Source organism: Streptopelia decaocto (assembly GCF_964273445.1).
Source record: "Streptopelia decaocto genome assembly, contig: HAP1_SCAFFOLD_1505, whole genome shotgun sequence".
Taxonomy (NCBI): Eukaryota; Metazoa; Chordata; class Aves; order Columbiformes; family Columbidae; genus Streptopelia; species Streptopelia decaocto.
In genome coordinates, this window is record NW_028116400.1 from 159 (window position 1) to 22,466 (window position 22,308).

The 22,308-nt window shown below is 60.3% G+C and overlaps 2 protein-coding genes across 4 annotated transcripts; one reads left to right on the plus strand and one right to left on the minus strand.

Annotated features, from left to right (window-relative positions):
* The first annotated feature begins 357 nt into the window (after positions 1-357).
* On the plus strand, positions 358-6,036 carry LOC309452217 (neuroguidin-like). Of its 3 annotated transcripts, none has more exons than XM_082076888.1 (10): positions 358-427; positions 503-574; positions 656-793; positions 1,797-1,881; positions 2,018-2,070; positions 2,282-2,372; positions 3,676-3,817; positions 5,459-5,606; positions 5,697-5,748; positions 5,956-6,036. In XM_082076888.1, exons 1-10 carry the CDS (start codon positions 386-388, stop codon positions 5,976-5,978), a joined length of 846 nt encoding a protein of 281 aa, XP_081933014.1. In that variant the 5' UTR covers positions 358-385; the 3' UTR covers positions 5,979-6,036. The 3 variants fall into 3 exon arrangements, with proteins under 3 accessions (XP_081933014.1, XP_081933016.1, XP_081933015.1); XM_082076889.1 differs by having other exon boundaries at positions 366-427; positions 503-544; XM_082076890.1 differs by lacking the exon at positions 656-793.
* A 232-nt stretch (positions 6,037-6,268) lies between these two features.
* Positions 6,269-21,575, minus strand: MMP14 (matrix metallopeptidase 14). The gene is made up of 10 exons (XM_082076887.1): positions 21,485-21,575; positions 19,243-19,388; positions 18,415-18,537; positions 16,855-17,156; positions 15,021-15,182; positions 11,864-12,000; positions 11,629-11,767; positions 10,016-10,166; positions 8,543-8,658; positions 6,269-7,624 (listed from the first exon to the last, which is right to left on the minus strand). The coding sequence occupies exons 2-10, from the start codon at positions 19,296-19,298 to the stop codon at positions 7,299-7,301; spliced, it is 1,512 nt and encodes a 503-aa protein (XP_081933013.1). The 5' UTR covers positions 19,299-19,388; positions 21,485-21,575; the 3' UTR covers positions 6,269-7,298.
* Between the last annotated feature and the right edge of the window lie 733 nt (positions 21,576-22,308).

Sequence of the window (22,308 nt, forward strand, 5' to 3'; positions counted from 1 at the left end):
CCGCGCTTCTATTGGCCCGCGCGCCTTTCCCTCAGCGCCGCCGCGCGGGGGCGGGCCGCGCCGCCCCCCCTCACTCCCATTGGCCGCAGCCGCGCGGCGCCGCTTTCCCATTGGCCCGCGCGCCTTTCCCTCAGCGCCGCCGCGCCGGGGCGGGCCGCGCCGCCCCCCCCTCGCTCCCATTGGCCGCAGCCGCGCGGCGCCGCTTTCCCATTGGCCCGCGCGCCTTTCCCTCAGCGCCGCCGCGCGGGGGCGGGCCGCGCCGCCCCCCCCTCGCTCCCATTGGCCGCCGCGCCGAGCCGCCGCGCTGCCATTGGCCGGCGCGCTTGTCCCTCACCCCCCTGCGCTTTCCTATTGGCTGGCGCGTTTTCCTCACGCCATTTCCAGCATGGCCGAAGCCGCCGCGCTTCTCCGCGCTCTCTCCGAGCAAGTAAGACCCTAAAAACCCCTTAAAACGCACTAAAAGCGGCTAAAATGGGTTATTTAGCGTATTAATGCCCCGTAGGTGTCGGTTGTGGCGTCGCACGGGCGGGAAACGCTGCGGAGGGTGCGGAGCGGCCGCTTTTCCACACTAAAGGTGGGTTATGGGGCATTCCTGGGTCCCCCGGGGCACTCCTGGGTCCCTCCCGATCGCCTGGGTCCCTTCCTGTCCCCACAGGGGCTGTCGGTGCTGGAGCTGCGGGCGCAGGGGCTGCTGGGATACCTGGGCGACCTGGCGCTGCTGATTGGCCGGAAAGTGGCGGGAAAGGCGGTGGGCGGGGCCGCCGAGAGGGAGAGGCTGGTGGAGGCGCGCGTGGTGAGGGGCGGGGCCACGGGGGGGCGGGGCCACGGGGGTGGGGGGGGAGAAAGGGGAGCGGGAGTGAGGGGGCGTGGCCAAGGGGTGGGGGGGTGGTCAAGGGGGGTGGTGGCCAATGGGGAGTGAGGGGGTGTGGCCAAGGGGACTGAGGGGGCGTGGCCAAGGGGACTGAGGGGGGCAAGGGGGGTGGGGGGGGTGGCCAATGGGGGACTGAGGGGGCGTGGCCAAGGGGGGTGGGGGGTGGTCAAGGGGGGTGGCCAATGGGGAGTGAGGGGGGGTGGCCAATGGGGAGTGAGGGGGCGTGGCCAAGGGGACTGAGGGGGCGTGGCCAAGGGGGTGGGGGGGGCACGGGGAGCGGGACTGAGGGGGCGTGGCCAAGGGGACTGAGGGGGCGTGGCCAAGGGGGTGGTTGGGGGGGGCACGGGGAGGGAGACTGAGGGGGCGTGGTCACTGGGGACTGAGGGGGCGTGGCCAAGGGGAGGGGTGGCCAATGGGGGACTGAGGGGGCGTGGCCAAGGGGACTGAGGGGGCGTGGCCGAGGGGACTGAGGGGGGCAAGGGGGGTGGTGGGGGGGTGGCCAATAGGGACTGAGGGGGCGTGGCCAAGGGGACTGAGGGGGCGTGGCCGAGGGGACTGAGGGGGGCAAGGGGGGTGGGGGGGTGGCCAATGGGGGACTGAGGGGGCGTGGCCAAGGGGGTGGGGGGGGCACGGGGAGCGGGAGTGAGGGGGTGTGGCCAAGGGGGTTGGGGGGGGTGGTTGCAGGGAAGTGTGGCCAATAGGGAGGAGGGGGCGTGGCCAAGGGGGTTTCTATGAGTGTCTATGGGTCCCATTGACTCCCATTGACCCCCATTGACTCCATTGACCCCATTGACCCCCATTGACCCCATTGATCCCCATTGACTCCCATTGACTCCCATTGACCCCATTGACCCCCATTGACCCCCATTGACCCCATTGACCCCCATTGGTCCCTCTGGGTCTCTCTGGCTCCCTATTGGCCCAGGTGCTGGACAAGCTCCGCCCCCTGGAGCGGCGGCTCCGTTACCACATTGAGAAACTGCTGAGGGCGGCGGCCGCGGGGGGGAGGGGTGAGTCCCGGACGCCTGGGTCCCTCGGGGCACTCCTGGGTCCCTCCTGGGTCCCTATTTGGCTCCATTGGGGCACTCCTGGGTCCCTTGGGGCACTCCTGGGTCCCTCCCGGATGATTGACAGCTGCCCATCCAGATGCCAACGACCCCTTGAGCTTCCGGCCCCGCCCCTCGGAGATGACGTCACAGGTGACGTGATGGGGCCCGGACGCCTGGGTCCCTTGGGGCACTCCTGGGTCCCTCCTGGGTCCCTATTTGTTTCCATTGGGGCACTCCTGGGTCCCTTGGGGCACTCCTGGGTCCCTCCCGACCTCCTGGGTCCCTTCTCTGGGTCCCTATGGGGGTCCCTTGTCTCCCATTGGTCGCCGGAGGGTTGATTGACAGCCCGTCTGCCCTATAGGAGGAGGAGGCGGAGCCGGCGGCAGCGAAGGCCCCGGGATTGGGCGGCGGGAAACGTTACGTCCCCCCCCGATTGGTCCCCGTCAACTACGGTGGGTGGGGCCCGGACGCCTGGGTCCCTTGGGGCACTCCTGGGTCCCTTGGGGAACTCCTGGGTCCCTTTGGGTCCCTATTTGTTTCCATTGGGGCACTCCTGGGTCCCTTGGGGCACTCCTGGGTCCCTTGGGGCACTCCTGGGTCCCTCCCGAACTCCTGGGTCCCTTTGGGGCACTCCTGGGTCCCTTTGGGTCCCTATTTGGCTCCATTGGGGCACTCCTGGGTCCCTTGGGGTACTCCTGGGTCCCCTATTTGGCTCCATTGGGGCACTCCTGGGTCCCTCGGGGCACTCCTGGGTCCCTCCTGGGTCCCTATTTGGCTCCATTGGGGCACTCCTGGGTCCCTTGGGGTACTCCTGGGTCCCCTATTTGGCTCCATTGGGGCACTCCTGGGTCCCTTGGGGCACTCCTGGGTCCCTCCTGGGTCCCTATTTGTTTCCATTGGGGCACTCCTGGGTCCCTTTGGGTCCCTATTTGTGTCCCTTGGGGCACTCCTGGGTCCCTTGGGGCACTCCTGGGTCCCTCCCGAACTCCTGGGTCCCTTGGGGCACTCCTGGGTCCCTATTTGGGTCCCTATTTGTTTCCATTGGGGCACTCCTGGGTCCCTCGGGGCACTCCTGGGTCCCTCCCGAACTCCTGGGTCCCATTGGGGCACTCCTGGGTCCCTATTTGGTTCCATTGGGGCACTCCTGGGTCCCTCGGGGCACTCCTGGGTCCCTTTGGGTCCCTCCTGGGTCCCTATTTGTTTCCATTGGGGCACTCCTGGGTCCCTTGGGGCACTCCTGGGTCCCTCCTGGGTCCCTATTTGTGTCCATTGGGGCACTCCTGGGTCCCTTTGGGGCACTCCTGGGTCCCTATTTGTTTCCATTGGGGCACTCCTGGGTCCCTCCCGAACTCCTGGGTCCCTTTGGGGCACTCCTGGGTCCCTTTGGGTCCCTATTTGGCTCCATTGGGGCACTCCTGGGTCCCTCCCGCACTCCTGGGTCCCTTGGGGCACTCCTGGGTCCCTATTTGGCTCCATTGGGGCACTCCTGGGTCCCTTTGGGTCCCTATTTGGCTCCATTGGGGCACTCCTGGGTCCCTCCTGGGTCCCTATTTGGCTCCATTGGGGCACTCCTGGGTCCCTCCCGCACTCCTGGGTCCCTTGGGGCACTCCTGGGTCCCTCGGGGCACTCCTGGGTCCCTCCTGGGTCCCTATTCGTTTCCATTGGGGCACTCCTGGGTCCCTCCCGAACTCCGGGGTCCCTCGGGGCACTCCTGGGTCCCTCCATGACCCGCCCCCCGTGCCTCTGCCCCATAGATTCTATGGGGCAGCCCCCCAAGCGGCGGCTCCGGGGGGCGCTGAGCTCGGCCCTGATCCGCGACCTACAAGTGGAGCTGGGGGAGGGGCCCGAGGAGCAGCCGGGGGGCGGGGCCCGCCCCTCCCCCGCCGAGACCCACAGGTCACTTATGGGGCGCTATGGGGCGGCCTGTGGGGGTCTATGGGGCACTTATGGGGCGCTATGGGGCGGCTTGTGGGGGTCTATGAGTCACTTATGGGGCGTTATGGGGGTCTGTGAGTCACTTATGGGGGTCTATGGGGCACTTATGGGGCGCTATGGGGCGGCCTGTGGGGGTCTATGGGGCACTTATGGGGCGCTATGGGGCGGCTTGTGGGGGTCTATGAGTCACTTATGGGGCGTTATGGGGGTCTGTGAGTCACTTATGGGGGTCTATGGGGCACTTATGGGGCGCTATGGGGCGGCCTGTGGGGGTCTATGGGGCACTTATGGGGCGCTATGGGGGTCTATGGGGCACTTATGGGGCGCTATGGGGGTCTGTGGGTCACTTATGGGGTGCTATGGGGTCTATGAGTCAATTATGGGGCGCTATGGGGGTCTATGGGTCACTTATGGGGCGCTATGGGGGTCTATGGGTCACTTATGGGGTGCTATGGGGCGGCCTATGGGGGTCTATGAGTCACTTATGGGGGTCTATGGGGCACTTATGGGGCGCTATGGGGCAGCCTATGGGGGTCTATGGGGCACTTATGGGGCGCTATGGGGCAGCCTATGGGGGTCTATGGGTCTCTATGGGGCGCTATGGGGCACTATGGGGGTCTATGGGGCACTTATGGGGCGCTATGGGGGTCTATGAGTCACCTATGGGGCGCTATGGGGGTCTATGAGTCAATTATGGGGTGCTATGGGGCGGCCTATGGGGGTCTATGGGGCACTTATGGGGCGCTATGGGGGTCTATGGGGCACTATGGGGGTCTATGGGGCACTTATGGGGCGCTATGGGGCGGACTATGGGGTCTATGGGGCACTTATGGGGCGCTATGGGTGGTCTATGGGTCACTTATGGGGCGCTATGGGGGTCTATGGGTCACTTATGGGGCGCTATGGGTCAGCCTATGGGGGTCTATGAGTCACTTATGGGGGTCTATGGGGCACTTATGGGGCGCTATGGGGCAGCCTATGGGGGTCTATGGGGCACTTATGGGGCACTATGGGGGTCTATGGGGCACTATGGGGGTCTATGGGGCGCTATGGGGCGGCCTATGGGGGTCTATGGGGCACTTATGGGGCGCTATGGGGGTCTATGGGGCACTTGTGGGTCACTGGGGGGCACTTATGGGTCTCTATGGCTCACTTATGGGGCACTGGGGTCACTTGTGGGGCACTTATGGGTCACTGGAGTCACTTATGGGTCTTTACGCATCACTTATGGGGCACTTATGGGTCATTGAGGTCACTTATGGGTCACTTATGGGGCACTATGGGGTCACTTATGGGTCATTGGGGTCACTTATGGGTCGTTGGGGTCAATATGGGGCACTTATGGGTCTCTATGGGGTCACTTATGGGTCTCTATGGGGTCACTTGTGGGGCACTTATGGGTCATTGGGGTGACTTATGGGGCACTTATGGGTCTCTATGTGTCACTTATGGGGCACTTATGGGGCACTGGGGTCACTTATGGGGCACTGGGGTCACTTATGGGGCACTGTGGTGTCAATATGAGTCACTTATGGGTCGCTATGGGGTCAATACGGGGCACTTATGGGTCACTTGTGGGTCCCGGACGCCTGGGTCCCTCAGGACCCGCCTGGAGGAGTCGCTGCTGCTGCGCTTGGGGCGGGGCCGGAAGGGGCGTGGCCAGCGGGGGCGGAGCCTCCGCGAGGGGCGGGACCTCCACTCCATCACCCACTTCGGTGACGTCACCGCCCTCCTGGATCCGACCAATCAGGTGAGAGATTCCCCCTCCCTTACCCATGGGGGGGGCGGGGCCTCGCGGCTCACACCCCCCTGACCCCGCCCCTTCTGGCCACGCCCACAGGAAGCTCCGCCCCCCAAGAGGAAGAAGCTCAAGAAGCCCAAGAAGGGGAGGGGTGAGTGGCCCGGACGCCTGGGTCCCTTTTTGGGGCACTCCTGGGTCCCTTTTGGGGCACTCCTGGGTCCCTTTTGGGGCACTCCTGGGTCCCTTTGGGGCACTCCTGGGTCCCTTTTGGGGCACTCCTGGGTCCCTTTGGGGTCACCCGGACGCCTGGGTCCCTTATGGGCGTGGCCGTGACCTCTGACCCCTCCCCCCCCCCCAGGTTTCCGGCGTCGCCGCCGCTGACGAATTTTGGGCCGAATTCCCCCAAATTTGGGGCAAATAAACCACTCGAGTCCTTTAATTAGCATTATTATTAATTAATATTAATTATCCACCTCCCCCTACCCCCCCCCCCCCAAAAGGGGGGGCCCCTCCCCCCTCGCTCCCCCGACCAATCCCGAGCCAGCAGGATTTGGGGGGGGCGGGATCGGGCCCCTCCCCCCCCCCCCAATGGTACAAACCCCCCCCCCCTTTATGTACACTGGGCCCCGCCCCCTTCATTTGCATGGCCACGCCCCCCCCAGCACCCCCCCCCCCCCCCACGCCAGGGGGCGGGGCCGAGCACCATAGATGGGGTGGGGAGGGGGCGGGGCCAATGGGGACCAATGGGGGGCGAGGGGAGACGAAGAGACCCATAGAGACCCATAGATTGACCCATAGGGACCCATAGACCCCATAGAGCCCCATAGATTGACCCATAGAGCCCCATAGACCCCATAGAGCCCCATAGATTGACCCATAGAGCCCCATAGATTGACCTGTACAGCCCCATAGACCCTATAGAGCCCCATAGATTGACCCATAGAGACCCATAGAGACCCATAGAGCCCCGTAGACCCCATAGAGCCCCATAGATTGGCCCATAGAGCCCCATAGAGCCCCATAGATTGACCCATAGAGACCCATAGAGACCGTAGACACCCATAGAAAACAATGGGAGTCAAGGGGGATCAATGGGGGTCAATGGGACCCATAGAGACCCATAGAGATCAATAGAAGTCAATGGGGGTCAATGGGAATGAATGGAAGTCAATGGGAGTCAATGGGAATGAATGGGGGTCAATGGGAATGAATGGGGGTCAATGGGGGTCAATGGGAATGAATGGAAGTCAATGGGAATGAATGGGGGTCAATGGGGGTCAATGGGAATGAATGGAAGTCAATGGGAATGAATGGGGGTCAATGGGGGTCAATGGGAATGAATGGAAGTCAATGGGAATGAATGGGGGTCAATGGGAATGAATGGGGGTCAATGGGAGTCAATGGGAATGAATGGGGGTCAATGGGAATGAATGGGAATGAATGGGGGTCAATGGGAATGAATGGGGGTCAATGGGAGTCAATGGGAATGAATGGGGGTCAATGGGAATGAATGGAAGTCAATGGGAGTCAATGGGAATGAATGGGGGTCAATGGGAGTCAATGGGAATGAATGGGGGTCAATGGGAGTCAATGGGAATGAATGGGGGTCAATGGGTCTCAATGGGGGGACACACCCCTTCCCCCCCTCGCCTCCCATTGGCTGTCGCTCCCCGGTGGGCGTGGCCTCCCGGGTGGGCGGAGCTAAACCCGGGGCAGGAGGCTCCTCTGGCACCTCAGGAGCCTTTTGGGGGGTCCCCGGTGCCACCAAATCAGCGCCAGCGCCCCGGCCCCCCCGCCAATCAGAGCCAAGAGCGCCAGGGGCGTGGCCAGCGCCCCGGCCCCGCCCCCCCCCACGGCGATGACGATGACGTCGGTGTCGTCGGGGCCGGCGGGAGGGGGGGGCGGGGGGGAGGGGCCCGGGCAGCGCAGCCAATCGCGGAGCAGGGATTTGGGGGAGCCCGGGGTGACGCGGAGGGCGCGGTTGTCGAACGTCCAATAGAGAGAGTCCTTGAAGAAGTAGGTGAAGGCTGCGGGGGAGGGGACACGGGGGTCAGTGGGACCCATAGACACCCAGAGAGATCAATGGGAGTCAATGGGGGTCAATGGGAGTCAATGGGGGTCAATGGGGATCAGTGGCAGTCAATGGGACCCATAGAACACCCAGAGAGATCAATAGAAGTCAATGGGGGTCAATGGGGGTCAATGGGGGTCAATGGGACCCATAAGCACCCATAGAGATCAATAGAAGTCAATGGGGTCAATGAGAGTCAATGGGGATCAATGGGGATTAATGGGGGTCAGTGGGGGGCAATGGGGGTCAATGGGGTCAATGGGGATCAATGGGAGTCAATGGGGATCAATGGGAGTCAATGGGACCCATAGACACCCATAGAGATCAATAGAAGTCAATGGGGTCAATGGGAGTCAATGGGGGTCAATGGGGGTCAATGGGAGTCAATGGGATCAATGGGATCAATGGGGTCAATGGGAGTCAATGGGGGTCAATGGGGGTCAATGGGAGTCAATGGGATCAATGGGGTCAATGGGGTCAATGGGGTCAATGGGGGTCAATGGGGTCAATGGGGGTCAATGGGGTCAATGGGGTCAATGGGGTCAACGGGGTCAATGGGGGGTCAATGGGAGTCAATGGGGTCAATGGAGTCAATGGGGGTCAATGGGGATCAATGGGGTCAATGGGGGTCAATGGGGTCAACAGGAAGAGAACAGACACCAGTAGGACCCACATGCTGCCCCATAACCCCCCATAACCCCCATTGCCCCCCGTGTCCCCCCATTGACCCCCATATCCCCCCATATCCCCATTGATCCCCATTGATCCCATTGCCCCCCATTGCCCCCCATGTCCCCATTGCCCCCATATTCCCCATATTCCCCATTGTCCCCATTGCCCCCATTGCCCCCCATGTCCCCCCATGTCCCCTCACCCTCGTCGTGCCCCATAAACGCCCCCTGGGGGCTGTCGGGGACGCCCCCCCACACCCCCATGTCCTTGGGGTAATCGGGGTCCACGGCGCCCGTGTCCTCGTTGAACCGGTAATACCTGCAAGGGGACAATAGGGGGCGATGGGGACATGGGGGGCAATGGGGACAATGGGGACAATAGGAGTCAATGGGGTCAATGGGGACATGGGGGTCAATGGAGTCAATGGGGTCAATGGGGTCAATGGGGATCAATGGGAGTCAATGGAGTCAATGGAGTCAATGGGGTCAATGGGGGTCAATGGGGATCAATGGGAGTCAATGGAGTCAATGGAGTCAATGGGGTCAATGGGGGTCAATGGGGATCAATGGGAGTCAATGGAGTCAATGGGGTCAATGGGGTCAATGGGGTCAATGGGGGTCAATGGGGTCAATGGGAGTCAATGGGAGTCAATGGGAGTCAATGGGGGTCAATGGGGGTCAATGGGGATCAATGGAGTCAATGGAGTCAATGGGGTCAATGGGGTCAATGGGGGTCAATGGGGATCAATGGGGTCAATGGGGTCAATGGGTCAATGGAGTCAATGGGGTCAATGGGGGTCAATGGGGGTCAATGGGGTCAATGGGATCAATGGGGGTCAATGGGAGTCAATGGGGGTCAATGGGGTCAATGGGGGTCAATGGGGGTCAATGGGGGTCAATGGGAGTCAATGGGGGTCAATGGGGTCAATGGGGTCAATGGGGTCAATGGGGATCAATGGGGTCAATGGGGTCAATGGGGTCAATGGGATCAATGGGGTCAATGGGGTCAATGGGGTCAATGGGAGTCAATGGGGTCAATGGGATCAATGGGGGTCAATGGGGGTCAATGGGAGTCAATGGGGGTCAATGGAGTCAATGGAGTCAATGGGGTCAATGGGGTCAATGGGGTCAATGGGGTCAATGGGGTCAATGGGAGTCAATGGGGGTCAATGGGGTCAATGGGGGTCAATGGAGTCAATGGAGTCAATGGGGTCAATGGGGTCAATGGGGTCAATGGGGTCAATGGGAGTCAAAGGGGTCAATGGGGGTCAATGGGGTCAATGGAGTCAATAGAGTCAATGGGGGTCAATGGGGTCAATGGGGGTCAATGGGGTCAATGGGGGTCAATGGGGTCAATGGGGTCAATGGGGGTCAATGGAGTCAATAGAGTCAATGGGGTCAATGGGGTCAATGGGGTCAATGGGGGTCAATGGGGTCAATGGGATCAATGGGGTCAATGGGGTCAATGGGGTCAATGGAGTCAATGGGGTCAATGGGGATTAATGGGGGTCAATGGGGTCAATGGGGGTCAATGGGGGTCAATGGGGTCAATGGGGGTCAATGGGAGTCAATGGGGTCAATGGGGGTCAATGGGGGTCAATGGGGTCAATGGGGTCAATGGGGTCAATGGGGATCAATGGGGGTCAATGGGGGTTCCAGAAGGTTCCGGCACCCACTTGTCCCCCCGGAACAGGTAGGTCTTCCCGCTGGGCAGCCAGAGCAGCGCCGCGTCCACCCGGTCGGGGGGGACCCCCCGGCCCATGGAGCCCAATGGGCGCGGGTACCCCGGCTCCAGCGCCGCCTCGGCGAACACCCAGTGCCGGTCACCTGGGGGCAGAGGGGCCATATCGCGACATATCGCGACATATCGCGGCCATATCGCGACGTATTGGGGCGTTTCGGGGCGATATCATGGCGATATGGCATTATATTGGGTCATATTGTGGCCATATCGCGACATATCGCGACATATCGCGGCCATATCACGACATATTGGGGCGTATCGTGGCGATATCATGGCGATATGACATTATATTGGGTCATATCGCGGCCATATCGCGACATATCGTGACATATCGCGGCCATATCACGACGTATTGGGGCGTATCGTGGCCATATAACATTATATTGGGTCATATCGTGGCCATATCGCGACGATATGTCGCGATATACATTCATATCGCGCTATATCGCAACATATCGCCGCGATATAACACTCATATTGCGACATACCGTCGCGATATACCCTCATATCGCGCTATATCGCAACATATCGCCGCGATATACACTCATATCGCGATATACCGCCCCGATATGTCGCGATATACCCTCGTATCGCGCTATATCGCAACATATCGCCGCAATATAACACTCATGTCGCGACATACCGTCGCGATATACATTCATATCGCGATATATTGCCCGATATGCCGCGATATACCCTCATATCGCGATATATCGCCCCGATATGTCGCGATATACCCTCGTATCGCGCTATATCGCAACATATCACCGCAATAGAACACTCATATCGCGACATACCGTCGCGATATACATTCATATCGCGATATATCGCAACATATCGCCGCGATATACCCTCATATCGCGCTATATCGCAACATATCGCCGCGATATAACACTCATATCGCGACATACCGTCGCGATATACATTCATATCGCGATATATCGCCCGATACGTCGCGATATACCCTGGTATCGCGATATATCGCCGCGATATGTCGCGATATACATTCGTATCGCGCTATATCGCAACATATCGCCGCGATATAACACTCATATCGCGACATACCGTCGCGATATACATTCATATCGCGCTATATCGCAACATATCGCCGCGATATACACTCATATCGCGACATATCGCCCCGATATGTCGCGATATACCCTCATATCGCGCTATAGCGCAACATATCGCCGCGATATAACACTCATATCGCCATATATCGCCCCGATATGTCGCGATATACCCTCGTATCGCGCTATATCGCAACATATCGCCGCGATATAACACTCATATCGCGAAATACCGTCGCGATATACATTCATATCGCGATATATCGCCCCGATATGTCGCGATATACCCTCATATCGCGATATATCGCAACATATCGCCGCGATATAACACTCATATCGCGACATACCGTCGCCATATACATTCATATCGCGATATATTGCCCCGATATGTCGCGATATACCCTCATATCGCGCCGTATCGCCGCGATACGTCGCGATATACATTGATATCGCGCTATATCGCGCTATAACCCACCTTTGAAGAAGACGAACTTGCCGTCCTTTCTCTCATAGGCCGCGCTGATGCCGGGGGGCAGCCCGGCCCAGAACTGCCCAATGGGGAGCGGGTGGCCCGGGAGGACCCGCCCATCGCGGACCCTCCAGAACCAGCGCTCCTATGGGGCGGGGGGGGGGATGTGGGGGTCACCGTGGGGCGCCCCACATGTCCCCCCCCCCCCCCCCGCCCCATATGTTGCCCCATACGGCCCCACCTTGAAGATGAACATCTCCCCCCGCAGCGTGGCCACGGTGTCGAAGGCGCCGTCGCAGATTCGGGGCCCGGGGGGGGCGGAGGGAGCCGTGGGGCCCGGGGGGAGGGGCGGCCACGTGGGGGCGCCGGGGGCGGAGCCTGGGGGGGGGGCGGGGTCAGCTGGGACCCATTGGGACCCATAGATTGACCCAGAGACCCATAGAGGCCCATAAAGACCCATAGGGACCCATAGGGACCCATGGAGACCATAGAGACCCATAGAGAGCCATAGAGACCCATAGAGACCATAGAGACCCATAGAGACCCATAGAGACCCATAGGGACCCATAGAGACCCATAGAGACCCATAGAGACCATAGAGACCCATAGAGACCCATAGAGACCCATAGAGACCATAGAGACCCATAGAGACCCATAGACCCATAGTGACCCATAGAGACCCATAGAGACCCATAGAGACCCATAGAGACCATAGAGACCCATAGGGACCCATAGGGACCCATAGAGACCATAGAGACCATAGAGACCATAGAGACCATAGAGACCCATAGAGACCCATAGAGACCATAGAGACCCATAGAGACCATAGGGACCCATAGAGACCATAGAGACCATAGAGACCATAGGGACCCATAGAGACCCATAGAGACCATAGAGACCATAGAGACCATAGAGACCCATAGAGACCCATAGAGACCATAGAGACCATAGAGACCCATAGAGACCATAGAGACCCATGGAGACCATAGAGACCCATAGAGATCCATAGGGACCCATAGAGACCATAGAGACCATAGAGACCCATAGAGACCATAGAGACCATAGAGACCCATAGAGACCATAGAGACCCATAGAGACCCATAGGGACCATAGAGACCATAGAGACCCATAGAGACCCATAAAGACCATAGTGACTCATAGAGACCCATAGAGACCCATAGGGACCCATAGGGACCCATAGACCCATAGAGACCATAGAGACCCATAGAGACCATAGAGACCCATAGTGACCCATAGTGACCCATAGAGACCCATAGGGACCCATAGAGACCCATAGGGACCCATAGAGACCCATAGGGACCCATAGACCCATAGTGACCCATAGATACCCATAGAGACTCATAGAGACCATAGAGACCCATAGGGACCCATAGAGACCCATAGAGACCCATAGAGACCCATAGAGACCATAGAGACCCATAGAGACCCATAGAGAGCCATAGAGACCCATATTGACCAATAGGGACCCATAGAGACCCATAGAGCCCCATAGAGACCATAGAGACCCATAGGGACCCATAGACCCATAGAGACCCATAGAGACCCATAGAGACCATAGAGACCCATAGGGACCCATAGACCCATAGAGACCCATAGGGACCCATATTGACCAATAGGGACCCATAGGGACCCATAGAGACCCAGAGATACCCATAGAGACCCATAGAGACCATAGAGACCCATAGGGACCCATAGACCCATAGAGACCCATAGAGACCATAGAGACCCATAGAGACCCATAGAGACCCATAGAGACCATAGAGACCCATAGGGACCCATAGACCCATAGTGACCCATAGAGACCCATAGAGACCATAGAGACCCATAGGGACCCATAGGGACCCATAGAGACCATAGAGACCCATAGAGACCCATAGAGACCATAGAGACCATAGAGACCATAGAGACCCATAGAGACCCATAGAGACCCATAGAGACCCATAGAGACCATAGAGACCCATAGGGACCCATAGACCCATAGTGACCCATAGAGACCCATAGAGCCCCATAGAGACCCATAGGGACCCATAGGGACCCATAGAGACCATAGAGACCCATAGAGACCCATAGAGACCATAGAGACCCATAGAGACCCATAGGGACCCATAGACCCATAGAGACCCATAGTGACCCATAGTGACCCATAGAGACCCATAGAGACCATAGAGACCCATAGTGACCCATAGAGACCCATAGAGACCCATAGGGACCATAGAGACCATAGAGACCCATAGAGACCCATAGAGACCATAGAGACCCATAGGGACCCATAGGGACCCATAGGGACCCATAGAGACCATAGAGACCCATAGGGACTCATAGACCCATAGACCCATGGACCCCACAGACCCATAGATGGACCCATAGACCCCACATAGAGACCCAAGGAGACCATAGAGACCCATAGAGACCCATAGATACCCATAGAGACCATAGAGAACCATAGAGACCCGTAGAGACCATAGAGACCCATAGAGACCCATAGAGACCCATAGAGACCCATAGAGACCCATATTGACCAATAGGGACCCATAGGGACCCAGAGATACCCATAGAGACCCATAGAGACCCATAGAGCCCCATAGAGACCCATAGGGACCCATAGACCCATAGTGACCCATAGGGACCCATAGAGACCATAGAGACCCATAGAGACCATAGAGACCAATAGAGACCCATAGAGACCCATAGAGACCCATAGTGACCCATAGAGACCCATAGAGACCATAGAGACCATAGAGACCCATAGAGACCCATAGAGACCATAGAGACCATAGAGACCCATAGAGACCCATAGAGACCCATAGAGACCATAGAGACCATAGAGACCCATAGGGACCCATAGAGACCATAGAGACCATAGAGACCCATAGAGACCCATAGGGACCCATAGAGACCCATAGAGACCCATAGGGACTCATAGAGACCACAGACCCATGGACCCTATAGACCCCACATAGAGACCCAAGGAGACCATAGAGACCCATAGAGACCCATAGAGACCCATATTGACCAATAGGGACCCATAGAGACCCATAGATTGACCCATAGAGACCCATAGAGCCCCATAGACACCCATAGGGACCCATAGACCCATAGTAACCCATAGAGACCCATAGAGACCCCATAGAGACCCATAGAGACCATAGAGACCATAGAGACCCATAGAGACCATAGAGACCATAGAGACCCATAGAGACCCATAGGGACCCATAGAGACCCATAGAGACCCATAGGGACCATAGAGACCCATAGAGACCATAGAGACCCATAGGGACCCATAGACCCATAGAGACCCATAGAGACCATAGAGACCCATAGAGACCCATAGTGACCCATAGCGCCCCATAGCGCCCCACAGCGCCCCCCATAGGCACCGTAGAGCTGCTGGATGCCGCGCCGGTCGTCGTCGGGCAGCACGAAGGCCTCGGTGTCCATCCATTGGTAGAACGGCGCCATGATGGCCGACGGGTCGCTCGAGTGCTCCAATCCCAGCGCGTGGCCCAGCTCGTGAACGGCCACCAGGAACAGGTCGTTCCCTGGGGGGTTATGGGGCGGAACGGGGGGTTATGGGGCAGCTGTGGGGCTAGAACCCAAGGAGAGGGCAATGGAGCCAACTATGGGGCAATGGACCCGACTATGGGTCTAGAACCCAATGATAGGTCAATGGACCCAACTATGGGTCTGGAACCCAATGAGAGGTCAATGGAGCCAACTACGGGTCAAGAACCCAATGATGGGTCTAGAACCCAACTATGGGTCTAGAACCCAACTATGGGGCAATGGACCCAATGATGGGTCTAGAACCCAACTACGGGTCTAGAACCCAACTATGGGGCAATGGACCCAATGATGGGTCTAGAACCCAACTATGGGTCTAGAACCCAACTATGGGGCAATGGACCCAATGATGGGTCTAGAACCCAACTACGGGTCTAGAACCCAACTATGGGGCAATGGACCCAATGATGGGTCTGGAACCCAACTATGGGGCAATGGACCCAATGATGGGTCTAGAACCCAACTATGGGTCTAGAACCCAACTATGGGGCAATGGACCCAATGATGGGTCTAGAACCCAACTACGGGTCTAGAACCCAACTATGGGGCAATGGACCCAATGATGGGTCTAGAACCCAATGATAGGTCAATGGACCCAACTATGGGTCTGGAACCCAATGATGGGTCTAGAACCCAACTATGGGTCTGGAACCCAACTATGGGGCAATGGACCCAACTATGGGTCTAGAACCCAATGATAGGTCAATGGACCCAACTATGGGTCTGGAACCCAATGAGAGGTCAATGGAGCCAACTATGGCTCAAGAACCCAATGATGGGTCTAGAACCCAATGATAGGTCAATGGACCCAACTATGGCTCAAGAAACCAATGATGGGTCTAGAACCCAACTGTGGGGCAATGGACCCAACTATGGGTCTAGAACCCAACTACGGGTCTAGAACCCCCAGATAGACTCTAGAACCCCATATAGCTCTAGAAGCCCCAGATCAGCTCTAGAACCCCCCCAATTTGGCTCTAGAGCCCCCAGATCGGCTCTAGAACCCCCAAGTTGGCTCCAGAACCCCTTGCAGCTGTAGATCCCCAAGTCGGCTCTAGAACCCCCAAGTCGGCTCCAGAACCCCCAAGGCGGCTCTAGAACCCCTTGCGGCTCTAGAACCCCCAGATCGTCTCTAGACCACACCCCCCCGTGGCTCTAGACCAGATCGGCTCTAGACCCCCCCCAAGTCGGCTCTAGAACCCCCAAGTCGGCTCTAGAACTCCCAGATCGTCTCTAGAACACACACACCCACACCACACACACCCCCCCCGTGGCTCTATAACCCCAAGCCGGCTCTAGAACCCCAGATTGACTCTAGAACCCCCAAGTCAGCTCTTGAACCCCTTGCGGCTCTAGAACCCCCAGATCGTCTCTAGAACACACACCCACCCCCCCCGTGGCTCTAGAGCCCCCAAGTCGGCTCTAGAACCCCCAAGTCGGCTCTAGAACCCCTTGCGGCTCTAGAACCCCATATAGCTCTAGAAGCCCCAGTCGGCTCTAGAACCCCCAGATCGACTCTAGACCCCCCCAAGCCGGCTCTAGAAGCCCCAGATCGACTCTAGACCCCCCAAGCCGGCTCTAGAACCCCCAGATCGGCTCTAGAACCCCCCAGTCGGCTCTAGAACCCCCCAGTCGGCTCTAGAACCTCACCGCTCAGGTCGTGGTTCTGGTCGGTCCAGGGCTCCGCCCCATCGAAGTGCGTGTCCCCCCCGATGTGGGGCCCGGGGAAGTAGGCGTGCGCCAGGAAGCCGCCGGGGCCGTCGAAGGGGGCGGAGTCGCCGTGGAAGCCCTCGGCGAATAGGATGAGGATGTCGGGCGCGGGGGCGGAGCCGCCGGCCCCGTAGGGAACCTCGCGGAACCTCAAGGGGGCGGCGGCCGCCCAGGCGGCGAAGGCGCGGCGGATGGCGGCCAAGGTGCCCGCGCGGCCCACCTTGGGGGTGAAGTTCTGCACGCTGGGGGGCGGACCCATAAGTGTGGGGCGGGACCCATAAGTGTGGGGCAGGACCCATAAGTGTGGGGCAGGACCCATAAGTGTGGGGCGGGACCCATAAGTGTGGGGCGGGACCCATAAGTGTGGGGCAGGACCCATAGGGAGACACTTAGAGGCCATAGACAGACCCATAGATGGAGCCATAGAGCCATAGAGCCCCATAGACCCATAGATAGACCCATAGACCCATAGATGGACCCATAGACCCCCATAGACCCATAGACCCATAGCTGGACACAGAGACCCCCCCATAGACCCCATAGATAGACCCACAGACCCATAGACTGACCCATAGACCCATAGACCCATAGATGGACCAATAGATCCCCATAGACCCATAGAGCCCATAGATGGACCCATAGAGCCCCATAGACCCATAGACCCCCATAGACCCATAGACCCCATAGATGGACCCATAGACCCATAGACAAGTCCATAGACCCATAGACCCATAGACGGAGCCATAGAGCCCCATAGACCCATAGATAGACCCATAGATGCCCATAGACCCATAGACCCCCCATAGACCCATAGACCCCATAGATGGACCCATAGACCCATAGACAAGTCCATAGACCCATAGACCCATAGAGCCCATAGATGGACCCATAGACACCCATAGACCCATAGACAGACCCATAGACCCATAGACCCATAGAGCCCATAGACCCATAGATGGACCCATAGAGCCCATAGACAGACCCATAGACCCCCATAGAGCCCATAGATGGACCCATAGACGGATCCATAGACCCCCATAGAGCCCCATAGACACATAAAGCTCTTGGATGGACCCATAGAACCCATAGACCCATAGACAGACCCATAGACCCATAGATGGAGCCATAGACCCATAGATGGACCCATAGAACCCACAGACCCATAGACAGACCCACAGACCCATAGACCCCCATAGATGGACCCATAGACCCATGGACAAGTCCATAGACCCATAGACGGACCCATAGACCCCATAGACCCATAGACCCATAGACCCCATAGACCCATAGACCCATAGACCCCCAGACCCATAGACCCCATAGACCCCATAGAACCATAGACCCATAGACCCATAGACCCATAGACCCCATAGACCCATAGACCCATAGACCCCCAGACCCATAGACCCCATAGACCCATAGACCCATAGACCCATAGACCCCATAGACCCCTAGACCCCCCCAGACCCCACCCCTGACCTTGACCCCGTGACCCCTGACCTGTAGGTGACCTCGGGGCCGGGCCAGCGCGCCCCCTGCAGGGCGAAGCGTCTCCGGCGCACGTTGCCCTTGACCTGCGACCCCAGCTGGTCGGGGACCCCGCAGCGGGGGCGGAGCATGGCCCTGGGGGGGTCAGAGGTCAAGGTCACGGCCGCCCCGCCCACTGAGGGACCCGTGGGCGGAGCCACGCGCCAGGGAGGGGCACTCCTGGGTCCCCTTGGGGCACTCCTGGGTCCCCAATTGGCACTTATGGGGATCTATGGGGCACTCCTGGGTCCCTTGGGGCACTCCTGGGTCCCTCAATGCCAACAACGGGGATCTTTGGGGCACTCCTGGGTCCCTCCTGTATCCCCTTGGGGCACTCCTGGGTCCCTCCCATGTCCCTTTGGGTCCCTCCCGTGTCCCCTGGGGCACTCCTGGGTCCCTTTGGGGCACTCCTGGGTCCCTAATAGGCACTTATGGGGATCTATGGGGCACTCCTGGGTCCCTTTGGGTCCCTCCCGTGTCCCCTGGGGCACTCCTGGGTCCCTTTGGGGCACTCCTGGGTCCCTCCCGTGTCCCTTGGGGCACTCCTGGGTCCCTCCCATGTCCCTTTGGGTCCCTCCCGTGTCCCCTGGGGCACTCCTGGGTCCCTTTGGGGCACTCCTGGGTCCCTCCCATGTCCCTTTGGGGCACTCCTGGGTCCGCTTGGGGCACTCCTGGGTCCCTCTTGGGTCCCTCAATGGCAACAACGGGGATCTTTGGGGCACTCCCGGGTCCCTTGGGGCACTCCTGGGTCCCTCCCGAACTCCTGGGTCCCCTGGGGCACTCCTGGGTCCCCGTGGTTACCTGATGGTCTCGGGGTCGGCTCGGCCGGTCACCGGGATCCCGTAGAAGCGCTGCATGTTCTCCAGCGCCCCCTGCAGGGCCCGCGGCGCCCGCAGCGCCGAGCGCAGCTCCCCGGGGGGCAGGTACCCGTAGCGCTGCAGCCAGGCCTATGGGGGGCACGCCTGGGTCCCTTGGGGCACGCCTGGGTCCCTCCCGAACTCCTGGGTCCCTCCCGAACTCCTGGGTCCCTCCCTGAAGTCTTAGACCCTTTGGGGCACTCCTGGGTCCCTCCTGAACTCCTGGGTCCCTTGGGGCACTCCTGGGTCCCTTGGGGCACTCCTGGGTCCCTCCCGAACTCTTGGGTCCCTTGGGGCACTCCTGGGTCCCTTGGGGCACTCCTGGGTCCCTGGGGCACTCCTGGGTCCCTTGGGGCACTCCTGGGTCCCTTGGGGCACTCCTGGGTCCATTGGGGCACTCCTGGGTCCCTTGGGGCACTCCTGGGTCCCTCCCGCACTCCTGGGTCCCTTGGGGCACTCCTGGGTCCCTTGGGGCACTCCTGGGTCCCTCCCGAACTCCTGGGTCCCTTGGGGCACTCCTGGGTCCCTCCCGAACTCCTGGGTCCCTTGGGGCACTCCTGGGTCCCTCCCGAACTCCTGGGTCCCTCCCCAAAGGTTTGGGTCCCTTGGGGCACTCCTGGGTCCCTCCCGCACTCCTGGGTCCGCCATTTCCACCCCCCCCCCCCCCCCCGCCCTCCCGGGTCCCCGTGGGCGTGGCCAATCCCCAAGCCCCGCCCCCTCTCCCCCCCAAGCCCCGCCCCCTCCCGGGACCGTTTTAGCAGCCGCTAATTAACGTGGGGGCGGCCCGGACGCCTGGGTCCCTTCCCGGTCATGTGACCCCCCCCGCCCCCGAACTCCTGGGTCCCTTTCTGGGTCCCTCCCGAACTCCTGGGTCCCTTGGGGCACTCCTGGGTCCCTTGGGGCACTCCTGGGTCCCTCCCGCCTTGCTTTTGGGCTCAAATCCCGCGGATTCGGCTCCAAAAGCGCCCGATGGGGGGGGGAGGGGCGGGATTTGGGGGAAAAGCGGCGGAAAACGGGACAAAGAGGAGACGTGGCGGGGGGGGGAGGGGACGGCCCGGACGCCTGGGTCCCTCCCGAACTCCTGGGTCCCTCCCGAACTCCTGGGTCCCTTCCCGAACTCCTGGGTCCCCTCCCGAACTCCTGGGTCCCTTCCCGAACTCCTGGGTCCCTTCCCGAACTCCTGGGTCCCTCCCGAACTCCTGGGTCCCTTCCCGGTCATGTGATTCCTTCCCCGAACTCCTGGGTCCCCTGTTTGGTTCCCCCCCACCCCCGAACTCCTGGGTCCCTCCCTGCACTATTAAGCCCATTGGGGCACTCCTGGGTCCCTCCCGAACTCCTGGGTCCCTTTGGGGCACTCCTGGGTCCCTATTTGTTTCCATTGGGGCACTCCCGGGTCCCTCCCGAACTCCTGGGTCCCTCCTGGGTCCCTATTTGAATCCATTGGGGCACTCCTGGGTCCCTTTGGGGCACTCCTGGGTCCCTCCCGAACTCCTGGGTCCCTCCTGAGTCCCTATTTGTTTCCATTGGGGCACTCCTGGGTCCCTCCCGCACTCCTGGGTCCCTCCTGGGTCCCTATTTGTGTCCATTGGGGCACTCCTGGGTCCCTCCCGCACTCCTGGGTCCCTCCTGGGTCCCTATTTGTGTCCATTGGGGCACTCCTGGGTCCCTTCCCGCACTCCTGGGTCCCTCGGGGCACTCCTGGGTCCCTCCTGAGTCCCTATTTGTTTCCATTGGGGCACTCCTGGGTCCCTCCCGAACTCCTGGGTCCCTTCCCGGTCATGTGATTCCTTCCCCGAACTCCTGGGTCCCTCCCGAACTCCTGGGTCCCTATTTGGGGCACTCCTGGGTCCCTCCTGGCTCCCTATTTGAATCCATTGGGGCACTCCTGGGTCCCTCCCTGCACTATTAATCCCATTGGGGCACTCCTGGGTCCCTCCTGGGTCCCTATTTGTTTCCATTGGGGCACTCCTGGGTCCCTTGGGGCACTCCTGGGTCCCTCCCGCACTCCTGGGTCCCTCCTGGGTCCCTATTTGAATCCATTGGGGCACTCCTGGGTCCCTCCCGAACTCCTGGGTCCCTCCTGGGTCCCTATTTGAATCCATTGGGGCACTCCTGGGTCCCTCCCGCACTCCTGGGTCCCTCCCGCACTCCTGGGTCCCTGGGGCACTCCTGGGTCCCTCTCTCACCTCGGGGCTGAACGCGGGTCTCTCGGGGGGGGGGGCGGGGGGGGGGAGGGGCCGCCGCCCCCCCCAGCAGCAGCAGCAGCGCGAGCATCGCGGCGGGGGCGGGGTCTGCGCGGGGCGCGCGCGGCGCCCGCCAACATAACCGGGGGGGGCGGGGCCAAGGGAGGGGCGGGGGGGCGGGGCCAAAGGGAAGGGGGCGGAGTCAAACGGGGAGGAGGGAACCAGGAGTGTCCGGGAGGGGAAACAAAGAGGGGACCCAGGAGTTCGGGAGGGACCCGGGAGTGCCCCAAGGGACCCAGGAGTTCGGGAGGGACCCAGGAGTGCCCCAAGGGACCCCGGCGTCCGGGTTTGACCTCCAGGTGGCGCCCAATGTGTGTGTGTGGGGGGGGGGTGTATCACGTGAGTGGGGGAGGAGTCACGTGTCTTCTTTCGGGGGGGGGGTGTCACGTGTGTTGCGGGGGGGGGGGGGCGGGGCCGCCCAACCCCGCCCCCATTGGAACCCCGCCCCCATTTTAGAGCCCCGCCCCCTCCGCTCGCCGCCTCGTTCCCATGGCAACGCTTCCATGGGGGAGCTGGATCCCGATTGGTCCGTAGGCGCAGCCAATGGGAGGCGCGGAGCTCTGCGGGGGGGGGGGGGGCGTGGTTTGGGGGGGGTGGGGCGGGGCCAGGTTAGCGGGCTGCCCCATAGGGTGGGACCCATAGACTCGGGAGGGACCCAGGAGTGCCCCATAGATTGACCCATAGAGACCCATTGGGACCCATAGAGACCCATAGAGACCATAGGGACCCATAGAGACCCATAGAGACCCATAGGGACCCATAGGGAC

Coding starts and splice junctions, on each gene's coding strand:
- LOC309452217 (XM_082076888.1), top strand. CDS start 386: ATGGCCGAAGCCGCCGCGCTTCTCCGCGCTCTCTCCGAGCAA. Junction 794..1,796: donor GGCTGGTGGAGGCGCGCGTG/GTGAGGGGCGGG, acceptor CTATTGGCCCAG/GTGCTGGACAAGCTCCGCCC. Junction 2,373..3,675: donor ATTGGTCCCCGTCAACTACG/GTGGGTGGGGCC, acceptor TCTGCCCCATAG/ATTCTATGGGGCAGCCCCCC.
- MMP14 (XM_082076887.1), bottom strand. CDS start 19,298: ATGCAGCGCTTCTACGGGATCCCGGTGACCGGCCGAGCCGACCCCGAG. Junction 12,001..15,020: donor CGGCATCCAGCAGCTCTACG/GTGCCTATGGGG, acceptor CCCCCCCCCCAG/GCTCCGCCCCCGGCGCCCCC. Junction 10,167..11,628: donor CAAGTTCGTCTTCTTCAAAG/GTGGGTTATAGC, acceptor CTCTGCCCCCAG/GTGACCGGCACTGGGTGTTC.